The sequence below is a fragment of the Cyprinus carpio genome, chromosome A10, assembly GCF_018340385.1.
Source record: "Cyprinus carpio isolate SPL01 chromosome A10, ASM1834038v1, whole genome shotgun sequence".
NCBI lineage: Eukaryota > Metazoa > Chordata > Actinopteri > Cypriniformes > Cyprinidae > Cyprinus > Cyprinus carpio.
In genome coordinates, this window is record NC_056581.1 from 4,761,738 (window position 1) to 4,775,665 (window position 13,928).

Sequence of the window (13,928 nt, forward strand, 5' to 3'; positions counted from 1 at the left end):
ATATGCTCCGCCCACTGAAACAGAAAATCTCGAAACACCGGATCGCTAATTCTTAACCTCGTGCGTTGAAATGGTGATCTTATCTAAGGAGCTACAACCAAGCGGCTCGCTCCGTCTCCTCTCCGGCTGATTATTAGTTGTCATTACGCGGTCAATGTTATTAAGAGTGTTTGCGCTCGCGTTGGTGCGCGTCTCTGCAGCTCATTTCTCTTCCAGTACACCACTAGAGGTGGACGCTCCCTCCGTCTGTTTACACTGAGGACGCCTTAAATAAAGCCTTTATCTCCGTTACTGACCCACAGAAGGACACTGGCACGATGTTTGAAAGCAGAGGAATCCCCTTTATATTGCTTGACATCGCTTGCCTAATACTCGGTAAGCATTATTTTCAGTAACGAGTCTCGCTTGTATTTAAGAATTGTTATAAATAGATGTTGCCTTGATTGTGATGAGTCTTAAAACGAAGTGAGAGTCGTTTATAAGGCAGGCGTTAATAAGTGTTATACAGAGAGCTATTAATATATAAACCTAGACTTGTCAGTTGTTTTAGATACATGTTGCCATGCACGTTATTTAATTGCATGGGATTCAACATTGCAACAATGGTATACACATATTAACCTCATACGACACCCATATAGTGTGCGTCATAGTACGTACTGGAGGCGACTTTGAAATCATCATGCGTTATCAAAATTTCCGTAATAACAGGGCGTTACCTTTATGCAGAGAGATTATAAGGCAAAACAATGAATCTCGGTATAAGGGAAAATCATTAAAAATCCCACGAGAAACACACACACATATATACATACATATACATATATCGTTTTCTTTTTATTTATTATACGTTTTAAAAAATAATTGCTACGTGTACTGCATTAAAGCTAAGACTTGTTATAGCACTTGCATATTATTGCTCTTTTGTGGATTTCGATTGCTTCCATTGTCCTCATTTGTAAGTCGTTTTGGATAAAAGTGTCTGCTAAATGATTAAATGTGTGTGTATATATATATATATATATATATATATATAGTACGTGGGGCTAGTTGTTACAGTTTGTAACCCAACAATTCTTTTTAGAATTGATTTATTTATATAAAATGTGTTTCTGTATAATGTCATAAATTAAAGACTTGGTTTACAGAATTATTGTCTAGAACAAAGATACAATTCATTGAACACACACCTGCTGTGACAACATGCCCCGACAGCAGAGCATGTTTTCTCACTATAATGGGGTAAGTTGTCACAATGCACCCTAACAGATTGAAAAAATATAAAAGGTAACAAAATAATGATACATTCAAAATGATGATATAATTGTTTTAGCTTACAGATATTATAGTCAGAATTTCTAACATTTAAAATACTTGTGACAACTTCCTTGGGGCATTTACGAAAATATCCCCATGTGACAACTAGCCCCACTCTCCTTTATAATGCATAATAATGTGATTTATTCCTGTGAAATAATAATAATAATAATAATAATAATTATTATTATTATTATTATTATTATTATTATTATTATATAAATCCTCATCCAAATAATGACTGAAGAAGTCATGGAAATTTCACTTATGATGAAAGTTTTGATCTGTATTTATCTAGGAATTTTTCCGTACACTGGGGGAATGTTTTTAATGTTTTCATGTTTTTACACGGGGAACAAACAGATTGGACTTTCCACAAAGTAACCATCTGAGTCACTTTCATATGATGGCTATTTGTTCTTGTTCTTTGATAAATGTGCCAAGATGGTGGAATTATTTTACCGGAATTTTAGCGTTTTAGAAGTATTTTAAGTGTAATGAAGTATATTATCCTAAATAAAATAGTAGTATAGTATAGTAGTATTGACAACATGCTGGTAATTTCTCTCATATTCAAAAGTAATTCACAACCATGACTGTCAAGCAGATACTCATATGTCACTTGCCTTTCTGTATTTTACTGAGATGCCATTCTTGTTTTTCATTCGCAAATGCATATTTACATGATACTGATACCATCTAAAATCAAACTATGAGAATATAAAGAAGAGTAGAGCCATACTGATGGTTTGAACCCTTCCTGATTGTGTTTGTTTTGCCATTTGAATTACAACGGGGCTTCATTGGAGCAAAGAGCAATTCAGCGTCGCCTCAGCACAGCTCTTCCTACTTTCAGGCTTGAGCAGCCAGCTTTAACTATATGTGACCCATGGTCTTTTCCTGGGAGAAGAGCCTCAGGCTCTATGAATGAGGGTTTTTGTTGTTTTTCCATAATGCTTTGCAACAGCAGCAACAATAGGCTAAGGCTATAGAGGATTCAAAGTTTACATACAAGCTCTCATGTTAGACTTTAAACCATCATTAGTGCAATATGGGATAGATAAAGACACATTAGGGTCAGCTAAAATTTAAGAGGCTTTATGAGACAAAACCATTGCGTCTGTTATGAGCACTAAGAAAGGATGACAATAAGTATAATTAAGTGTTTGAAGCGTGATTAATTTGGGGAGATGGATGATGATAGTGCTCATTTCTTTAGTCCTGTCTATTAGTTTTCAAAATTCAAAAATACATAAAACAATATCATTTATAATGACTTAAAGACACCCCTTCTGAATTAAAATTAATTTTGATATTTTTCGAGTGGCATGAAGAAGAAAAAAGTAAGAGTGACAATTGTTTTGATATTGTAATTTACAAAAAAAAAAAGCATAAACTTTAATCATTTTTATTATGGGAGACATTTAAGGTTGTAATAAGGGGAGAAACAATATCGTACTCTGCCTTACGTAATAAAGACAGAAAGAAAAAACCCCGGAGAAACTCATTGAGTCTATACAGAAAACTGACCGTCAGTACGGGAGAACTATATAAAAAAAAACTTAGTCTTAAGACAAAATATGATTTACTATCAACAGAAAAAAACAGAACGGACTTGGTTTTTGCCCGTGCCAGGTTTTACGAACATGGTGCAAAGGCAGGCTGTCTTCTTGCTAAACAGTTAAAAAGTAAATCAACATCCCGGCTTATTCCAAAGATTAGGAAAACATCGCAAGAAATTACAGTAGATCCCCAGGAAATTAATTCTTTTTTCCATAAATATTATTCAGATCTGTACAATTCAGAATTTCCACATGATGACTCTTTCCTGTCAATATTTTTGGCTAATGTTAACCTGCCCACAGTTAATATAGACCAAAAGAATGATCTTGATAAACCTCTACAACTTAAAGAGATAGAGGATTCAATCAGAGCCATGCAAAGTGGTAAAGCCTTTGTCTTTAACTGGTAAAATCAATTGTGTTAAAATGAATGTTACCCAGATTATTGTATTCATTTCAGAGCCTTCCAGTTTTCTTGCCAAAGCCCTTTTTTCAGTCAGATTCAGATTCAGATTGGTTTCAGTCCCCACGTATAGAATGGTGTAAAGCGGAGGCTAAATCTTGCAAATCAACATCACTGTCGGTGCTGATTACAATGAAGTCGCCATTCTCACCATTGCAGTTTTCCTCAAATCCAGTTGTAATTTCGACTCTCAAAATATATAATCAGTTTAGACAAGGATTTCAACTCACAGACTTTTCCTTGGAAACCCCATATGTAATAATCATCTTTTCCCAGCTGCCAAGCTAGATGCTACTTTCAAGCAATGGCAGGACTTGGGCATAGTTAAAAGCAGTGACTTTTTCGTTGACAATATTTTTGCTAATTATAATGATCTGTTTCAAAAATGTAAACTTCAAAAGTCCGATTTTTTTCGTTATCTCCAGGTTTGACACTTTATTCAGGCCCATTGCTCTGTGTTTCCTCAAATGCCCACTGAATCAGGGTTAGACTTAGTTCTTAAAGGGATACTCCACCCCAAAATGAAAATTTTGTCATTAATCACTTACCCCCATGTCGTTCCAAACCCGTAAAAGCTTTGTTTGTCTTCGGAACACAATTTAAGATATTTTGGATGAAAACCGGGAGGCCTGTCACTGTCCCATTGACTGCCAAGTAAATAACAGTGTCAAGGTCCATAAAAGATATGAAAGTCATCATCAGAATACTCCATCTGCCATCAGACGTGCAATCTGGGTTATATGAAGTGAGGTTTTATAGGTTTTGGGGTAAGTTTTGGGGTAAGTGATTAATGACAAAATTTTCATTTTGGGGTGGAGTATCCCTTTAAGACCCCTACACACCTCAAGGGCCTCATTTCCAAAATATATAACTTAATTATGACATTCCAAAATAGATCACTAGATAAAGTCAAAATAGAATGGATAGGAGAGTTGGGAATTGACATATCTGAAGACACTTGGGACAAAGCTGTTGACAGAATAAATAGGACTTCATCTTGTGCATGACTCAATCTGATTCAGATGAAAGTTCTCTACCGTATTCACTACAGTAAAACCAAACTGACTAAACTATACCCAAATATAGATGAAACGTGATCGTTGCAATGCATTTAAGGCAGATCTAACCCATATGTTCTGGTCATGTACTAAACTGAGACAATTTTGGTCTTCAATATTTGACATTTTAAACTCAGCATTTAATTTAAGAATTCAGCCTAACCCAATAATGGCTTTGTTTGGAGTTACAGGTGACAACATTCACATAACTAAAGATAAAGAGAATGCCTTGGCATTTGCAACATTAATAGCTAGAAGAAGAATTCTTTTAGAGTGGAAATCACCAATGCCACCTAAATTGTCACTATGGCTTAGTGATAATGTTTTTTCTAAAAACTGAAAAAAATATAATATTTTCTCAGAGGATCAACCAGAACATTTTTCAAAACATGGGATCCTTTAATAATCTATATCGAGAAGAATGTACTCCTCCAACTTTGAGCCAACTCACTCCACCCCACATCCTCTCCCCTTTTTTTTTTGGTTTTGTTTTGTTTTATGTTGTGGGTAGAAAAAGTAAAAATTAATGCCTTTGAAAGTGCCTCTGTCACTGAATAATTTCAATGTACCTTGTTCTGATAAAAATATAATAATATTTATATATATATATATATTTATGTTTTTAAAATGTTATTTTACCTGATGATTACTCCACATGAGTCATTAAACTTTTTCTGGGTTTTTCAAAACCACATAAAAGCAACATGAAAACAGAGTACATTTCTAAGAACTCGACACATTTTAAACTAGATTTTTCCTTCTCTTTATCACGGACACTCACGTGTCATGGACCCTTTGTAAAACTGTCATCAGACACCGTACACTTTACATACGTCACTTTAAAGTAACAATTAATTCTATAATTCTATGGCACCACCTATCAGGTGTCCTTTCTAAACAAGCTTTGTCATTATAAACCCACAGCAGTTATGTAATTTTTATCTCTTAGGTGGCAGCAGCCATTCATCAACATTGGAAATCAGCCCTTGCATTTGATTGGTTGGTAGACCCTTTATCAAGTTGTTAACCCATTGTTAACCCTTCTTCACCTACAGCTGGCCTCCCGCTTGCAGCGTTTAACCTGGGTAAAATCAAACCGTATCAGCGGGGATTTTTTTGTAATGATGAGAGCATCAGCTATCCCTTCCACACCAGCACAGTCACCTCCACTGTGCTCTACACAGTGGGCTTCACACTTCCCATATGTAGTGTAAGTAATCCTAGAGAGCATCCATACAAGACATGCCCAGCGTCTTCCCTCACAAGTCTGTAGTGCGCTCAAGCTTGTTTTAAAGGATATTTGGCAATTCATCTTGAGAGTTTAATGGGCTGTTGCAGTCACAGTAAGTGACATTTCATTTTGAATGAACGAACAGACAAATTAACACAGAAAAGCAGCTGTTTCAACATGCCTCCTGACCACTGAACAGGTGCAAAATGCAGTTTCAATAGAGCTTTATTAGGTGGATAGAAAGCAGCTGTCCAAGTCCCTCATCTGGGATCACATTAGGCGATCTAACATTGTCTACACTGTCGCCCCAGGAATAGTACACCCAAAAATGAAAATTGCCATCATTTACACACCCTAATGTTTCACACCCATAAGATTTTTGTTAATCCTCAAAAAACAAATTAACTTTTTTAATAAAACATTTCAGTGGAGGGACCGTTTCTGTCTAGGTAACCAAAGATCAAAGAAGATCTAAAAAGGTCATAAAGGCACTTTAAAATGAGTCCATATAAGTTAAGTGGTTTAATCAAAATCTTGTGAAGAGATATGATCGTGTTACATGATGAATGTTAAATTTAGTCTTTTATTTACATCTAAACAATGATCGAAACATAAACATAGAGCACATCAGGTCGACTTTAAACCATTTCATCGCAAGAAGAGTTGAAATAACTTGTGTGCAGTTTCCTGCGCGCACACAGAGGTGCGTTTCTGACAGCTCGCATACACACAGTTCAGTCCTTGTGTATTTGTTCTTGTTTTTTTTACTGACCTATTGACTTTGTTTGAACTTAGGCTAGTAGTTTTTGCTGTGTTTTTGAAGAAGTACATAAAGTGTGCTTTAAGTAATAAATGGAAAGCAAAGTTACATTGATATAAAATATCTATTTTTATATTTTAGATACGAAAAACGATCCAATCCTGCTATATTATCCAAACATACAGTATATATATAGCTCTGTGGCATGCCAAAAATAGAAACCATCCCTCGACTGAAAATGTGATAAGACGCTTTCTTTACAGACTACAGTCCAGCTGTGCAGATGGGGATGCACTGCATCTGTTTGATTTCGGCAGCTCTGTTGCACCCAGGCAGTGTTTTTGTTCCTTTGTGTAGGGATACTCTGGGCATGTTGCTTCTTCAGAAAGGATGTCCACCAAGTACAAGAAATGTCCTCAATAGCTGTTTTAGATTAGCTCAGATTTGAGGTATTTCAGGCTGGAAATGTATTTAAACGCACCCTCCTTCAATCTGCTCCTGCTGCTTTTTTTAGAAGCAAACTGCAAATTGGGCAGAGTTTGTTGTTTTCATCATGAGAGGATTGTTGGGTTTACCAACTAAACCACAGAAACTTCCTGAATATGTTTAGGAAGGGTCACTGATTGGTCACATCTCAAGTACCCATGTTCATGCGGCTTGATTATTGACATTGTTAACTGCATAAATATTTGTGTCAAAACTGTTTTAACAAAATTCTGCAAAAAAAGAAATCTAGACCTGATGGAAGGCGTATCTAGGATATTGTGATCCGCCTGGAATGTGATAAGAGTGGATAGTTGATATCTTCTGGAGCACAGATGGCATACTCTCTCCAAAAGTTTTAGCATTCCTTACCATGGATAACCCTGTATGACTTCTATCCCATAACCTACAGGCCTGAAAAAAGCTAAATTTTCCCATAGTGCGTTTGAACACTATGTAAGCAACCCCTAGCTTCCACTTGCCTGTCCAGTCCAGGCATCGTGCAAGTGATGATCGAAATGACCAATCCATGCGGCGTTAACGTTACACTAGTGTCCCCGACGTCTCTGAAATCCCATACGTTCAGTCAGCACATCACAGACCATGACAATGCAGCTTTCACTGGAGATAGAGAGAAGATACGGTGTCATTGTAGGGGACTTCGATTGGTGCTGGGTAACCTGCTTTGATCCACATGGCAGATATCAGCTCTTAGCGGATTGACCGGTTCATGGACTTTACACACACAAACATCTCAGCAGAGCATATTCACTGCATGTTGGGTAAACGTCTTAATCCCTACCACATGCTTTGCTGCCTCGCTTGAGTAACCTTTTTCTCCCCAACAGGCTTTTTTTGCTGGTGGCATTTTACAACAGTTACCTTTCCTACACCTTTGTGATGTTTATATTGACACTTTAATGTTTCAAACTGTGGCGAAGATCTCTTTTATAACATAACGGTGTGATAAAAACCACGGAAAATGCATTTTTTAGAAACTATAAAGCCTTGTTCACACAGACCAAAATCAATGAGAGTTGACTATCCAGTATGGATGTGTTCAGCAAATGTGGCGTCTACCAATGGGGGACAGTGGAGTTTCCTGAAAAAATAGTATTACTGTGAGTGTTTACAGTGTTCTATATGATTCCCAGATACAATGATAAAATAAAATGACGCAAAACCAGATGGAAAAAATTATGGTAAACCATGTCAGCAATAAGATTGTTGTCAATTGTGAACGGGGCTTGAAAGGCAGGGAGAAAAAAAAAAGGAATTCACACCATCTTCCCTTGTTGACCTCAAAACCACTGGAGAATGAAAACAAAGCAATAAAATGCACTTTAACAAGAATATCCTACATTTATCTTTTAGCTAAATTCAGACAGGGCTGCCTTACCACCTAATTGCTAACCCTTCATTCATTATGTGTTAAAGAAGAAGATTGAACGTCTGTCTATCGCACAGCTTTTCTTTCTGTATGAACACCTTCCAGTGGAGAACAACCTTTACTTGAATTGGGGAGAATAGGGTATGAGACACTTTGCTAACCTCTATTTTTTTTTTTCTTTTTTTTCCCTCTCACTGCTTTTTTTGCTAGTTGGACTCCCATTTGCAATACTCACAATACAACACAAATCATTCAAACGAGGATTTTTCTGTAATGATGACTCTATCAACTACCCATATAAAGAAGACACCATTTCTTATCCGTTATTAGGAGGAGTAATGATTCCTGTCACTGTGCTTACTGTAAGTGCCCATCTGTTTGTTACACTAGCAGCTCTCACCCCCTTCCTGTAACTCTTTCCTTCTCTCATTATGTCTATGTTTGTCACGTGCTTCTCTGGTCAGTACGTCTGTTCTCATGCCAGCTTGAGAAACAGGACTTTGAGATCTAATCACAGTTCAAAGGAGATACTGTCCTGTAGATACATGTTTAAAGGGATAGTTCATTCAAATCAAATCTGAACGTTCTGTCATTAATTATGCACCTTTATGCTGTTCCAGACCTGTATGATGTACTTTCTTCTGTTAAACACAAAAGGAGATGCCATGAAAAAAATTTCATACAGTCATTACTGTCAAATCTCTTTTGAACTTCCACTTATTCCAACTGCTGGACACATTTGTAATGAGAAGTTGTTATGCGCAAATTAAAATCATAGTCATATGGACTTCTTTTATGGTACTTTTTGAGTCTTGCCAGTTTCCATGTGCTTTTAGTGTGGGAAAAGATTAACAAATATTCTTGAAAATTTCTCAAATTGTGTTCCTTAAAAGAAAAAAAGTTAAATGTGTTGAAATGACATTGAAAATTATGTTTTTGGGTGAACTATTCCTTAAAAATGAACATTTTGCTAGTATTTGAACGATTTTGAACAGCAGTCAACTCTTACAGAGAGTTTTAAGAGACAAAGCCAACCAATAGAGTGGAAACAATGTCTTCTGGTCTTCTACCCACATATATTTTCCCATAAAAGTCCATATACCACAGACAGTCTTGTGGTGAGACGTTTTGACTAGGAGTCTCTCTCTGTGGTTACATCTCATAACTGTTTCTTTACTGCAGGGTTTTTATCTTGTGTGATAGCATCTACAATTCACGACTATCCTTTCAAGAGCATTAGAAACATCATTTCATTTAAAATGTTTAAAATGAGCTTACCCATTATGGATAACATTTCCTATCAGAGCTGGGTAGTAACGGATTACATGTAATCTGGATTACGTAATCAGATTCCAGATTCCAAGTACTTGTAATTAGAGTAAACTACTTTTTAAAATACTCGTAATCAGACTACAGTTACTTTTTTATGGATTACATGATTACATATTATTTACACAATGGTAATAAGTTGTTTACAAATCATTGATTCTCCTAAATTTCCTTATTTTTAACGTTTATATTTTTTCATAATAAACCTGCCGCTAAAATACGTTCGTGATTCTTCGAAAATTGGAAAAATGTCACTGTTCAGTGTAAGATCTGCCTACCAAGGATTAATTTGCTGTTCACTGAAATCTTTGACCTAGCAAAGTTATTGCTGGGAATTTCATGTTCTTTAATATATTTTTTGTAATGTTGATTTTTCTTCATTGTTACTACCTTATGCACTTCAGGTGTTTTGAGATGAAATATTTGACTTAGAAATGGTCCATACATTGCACTTGAAAAAGAAGCTATTGTGGCTCTTGTTGGTGAATTAAATATATTTTTTCTTTGTATTTGTCAAAATAGTACAATATTAGGCTAATTCAATTTATGTGATATCAAATAAGGGTTAGCACAAATGTAATCTAAATGTAATCCAAAAGTAATCAGATTACGTTACCAAAAATGTGTAATCTAAGAGATTATATTACTGACTACAAATTTTGTCATGTAATCTGTAATCAGTAACTTATTACAATTCATAAGTAATCTACCCAGCTCTGTTTCCTATATATATATATATATATATATATATATATATATAAATATACACACACACACACACAGACATACACATCTATATAACCTCACAGTCACCCATGTGAGCTCAAAGCACATATACCTCTGCCTAAATGTTATTAAAATGCTTGATTTAGGTTACTGCTAATGTATATTTGAAAATATACAGCATTTTATGCATTTTAACTTGCATATTTTATTAAAGCAAAAGTAAAAAGTAAGAATTGTATCATTTTAATATACATTACCCAAGCTTTATAATTGATAATTGAGAGAGAGAGAAGGTAATACAGTATTGTAGTCACTACTAGTCAGTGTAAACACATTATGAGATTAGAAATGGAAGTACAGTCCATTCAGTATGTTGTACTGGTGTGTACTTAATTCTTGATTGTTCAGTTGAAATAAAAAGTCATCAGAAGGAAAAAAAAAACAAGTAAAACATAAACCAGGGATCCTATACGACTTGTAGAATGAACTGTAGTTAATGTCAAAATATGGAGTCTACTCTGATGAAGGCCATTAGGGGTACTCTCTAAAGGAGGTAATGCTAACATGGTTAACTGTGATGTTAGGGACATTTCAGGGAAATCCTTGTGATGGCTGCATTGTTAAGTGCTTTTACTGTTTGATCTTGTCTTCTATACTTGTACTTGTGGACATCCTTATTAGATTCAGAAACAGTCCTCAGATATTTTCATATCACAAACACATGACTGGCTGTAACAAATGTTTTGACCATCTTACCAGAAAAAAGAAAAGTAATGATTCTTTGCTTCCTCTTCCATCACAGATGATCATAGGGGAGTGCCTTTCAGTCTATCTAAACCGCATCAAATCAAAGTCTTTCTGTAACAGTTATGTGGCCAGTGTCTATAAGGCCATTGGCACCTTCTTGTTTGGTGCCGGCATGAGCCAATCGCTCACTGACATTGCCAAGTATTCCATCGGCCGGCTGCGGCCACACTTCCTGGAAGTGTGCAAACCGGACTGGAAGCAGATCAACTGCACAGGAGGGGCTTACATTGAGGACTTCATCTGCACTGGGGATCCAGACATGGTCAATGAGGGAAGGTAGGTAAAACTCCCTTATAGGTCACCAGTTGTTACTCTTTAACTTAACACGGAGGTGTCCAACCTAGATTCTGGAGGGCCACCGTCCTGCAGAGTTTAGCTCTAGTCCTAAATCAGGGCCTTCAGGTTCACTCAAAACTTCTAGTTAGGTGTAGCGCTAAACACTGCAGGTGCTCAAGGAGCAGAACTGGACACCCCTGCACTACTGGGTGTCCTGCTCTGGATGGATGGAAGAGTTGCAAGAAAGGTTTTTTCCTTGGGATGGGAAATAGGAATCCCTCAGATTTGTTCTTTAATGTGGTTCCATCCTGGAAACTTCCTACCCAGTCGAACCTGCATCTGCATTCATTATTAGACAAGCCTGTGCCTCGAAATAACTTTGCTTCTGAACCTTTTCAGATGAATGATTTACAGGAAAGTGTCCAATTAGCAGAACCAGTTCTATTGTGACCATAAGTATGTTATATCTGGCATTGACACAGGAAACTCCATAATTAAAACTGAAATGAATGCTTCTTCCAATGGGAACCCTTTTTTGGATCAGTTGTCCACACTGCTGGCCACCCAAGCTCTTGGTGGCAATCTGTGGTTCACACGCAGTAGTGGTCTCTAATCCTGTGGTTAGCCGTTTAGGTTTTCGGGCCAGACTCAAGGCCAGCAGTATCCCATGCCCTCTCAGAATGCTCTCATTTAACATAGGTGTGGTTCCCATCTGTCTCTCTGAGAAGAGCACCTCTTTGGTGGTGGTCTAGTGTTCACCTAGGAGACGATGCCATTTATAGAACAAATAAGAGCAGTTGGGGGTTTGAGCCCAGAATAACCCAGATAACCTTTCACACGAGTGATCTCCTCAGGAAAATGGAGTCTTTTTGATAGGCAAGCAAGTGTATTTGCTTGTTAAAGGGTGAGAGAGTCATCCAGGTCTAGTTCAAACAGTCCAGTCATAAATCATTTAAACATCTGAAGTAGGTCTTCATTTCTTTGAGTCCGTGTTGCCCTTTCATTCAGTTTTATCCTCATGGAGTTCAGGCACACTTAGAATATGCATCTGCAGTGTTTTATTTGAGCTGCTCCACCTCACAGATAATTCACGGTAGCTCTGCTTGGTCTCGTCTCATGACCGGATCTGTAATTCAATCAGCAAACAATGACATGAAGATCTAGGCCTCATTATAATTTGCACACTGCCCAGATCTGGTTAAACTCTGCTTTTAAGTAGATTGATATCAAAGGAACATGTTCGCAGTGGTTGAGTGTATGGCAGTTGTGCTACTTGAATGATTCAAGTTTTATTTGGCATCAGTCACTAGGCGGATGCTCCTTGTCGACAAGTGGCCAAAGCTTAAGTAAACAGGAACACAAAAGCCTGCCGGATAGCCAGACCACCCTCCCTCTCTGGCGCTTTCCGTGCTTCCCCTATCCCGACCCCCGCCGGTCAGCACGCGTCTCCCCCGAGCATGCCTTCACCATCCGGAAAAGGGTGTGTGTTTGTGCTTTTTAAAGGGAGTGTTTAATGGGAGCAAATGGGACAATGCAAATCTTTGCCTTGCGTGGGGTTGAGTGTTACGATTCCATCCTGCCAATTTGTCCAAGTAATTCTTAGTTTGTTTACAGATTTGCAAAACAAATATCAGCTTTAACTGAAGGCTTAATTACATGTCTGAAGGTAGTAAGTAATTTAGCAGCCCTTCTGTGTTGCCCACATTGATTCTTCAATTGTTTTTGTTGCAGACTCTCATTCTACTCGGGACACACGTCATTCTCCATGTACTGTATGCTGTTCCTGGCAGTAAGTGGGTTTTATTTATGCTTTACCCCATTTGTTAAGGGGATAGCCCACCTGAAATACAATATTCTTTTGTCATTTACTTACCCTCATGTCATTCCAAACCTGACTTACTTTTTGGTACTGTATACAGTACTGATGTTCTTGAATAATAAGTTAACAAAGTAACTACAATCAGCATTACATAAACTAATAACATACCAGAACCAAACTGGTCTGGTGAATACAACCAATGTTTCTAAGTGATAAGGAAAAGGGATAAATGTCTGTAGATTTATACAATTTACTTAATTGATTTTTCCATTAGCAAATACCCATTATCTGTCACGCTGAGGTATATTGACTCAGCAGCAGAGTAATCTTAAGGAGTCTTATGTCATTCCAGTCTTGTTAGCAAACACAACCTACCATAATCTTATCATGAGGGCACAAACTTTAAGGACATGCGGCTAAAGTTCACAGCACATTTGGACCCTGAAATAAACACGTCAGATACGGAGTCAGTGTTCAGCAAAACTCAAAGACAACACTGAATTATTTTATTTAACTGCTACCCTATCAAAATTATTTGACTCCTGATTCTGAAAAAAACTGTTCAATTCAGATTCAGATAAGAGTACAAGCATTAACCAGATAAATTTAACCTAGCAATGATTCTTAAGTTTGTGTGCTTTTAGAGGGGGTATTTTTAGGGACTCCCAATGATTTCTGGGAATCTTTGCCCAGCGTGGGGTTGAGTG

General features: G+C 37.0%; 1 protein-coding gene across 2 annotated transcripts in view; it reads left to right on the plus strand.

The window, feature by feature from the left end:
- Positions 1 to 13,928, plus strand: part of LOC109096824 (phospholipid phosphatase 1-like) — a 16,201-nt gene continuing 2,273 nt past the window's right edge. The window contains exons 1-4 of one of the 2 annotated variants that reach the window (XM_042764811.1): positions 1 to 375; positions 5,456 to 5,610; positions 11,122 to 11,402; positions 13,134 to 13,191. In XM_042764811.1, coding sequence (XP_042620745.1) covers positions 318 to 375; positions 5,456 to 5,610; positions 11,122 to 11,402; positions 13,134 to 13,191 — 552 coding nt within the window. In that variant the 5' untranslated portion in view covers positions 1 to 317. Of the gene's footprint in view, positions 376 to 5,455; positions 5,611 to 8,474; positions 8,627 to 11,121; positions 11,403 to 13,133; positions 13,192 to 13,928 lie in introns of both variants that reach the window. The other variant, XM_042764812.1, reaches the window with a different exon arrangement.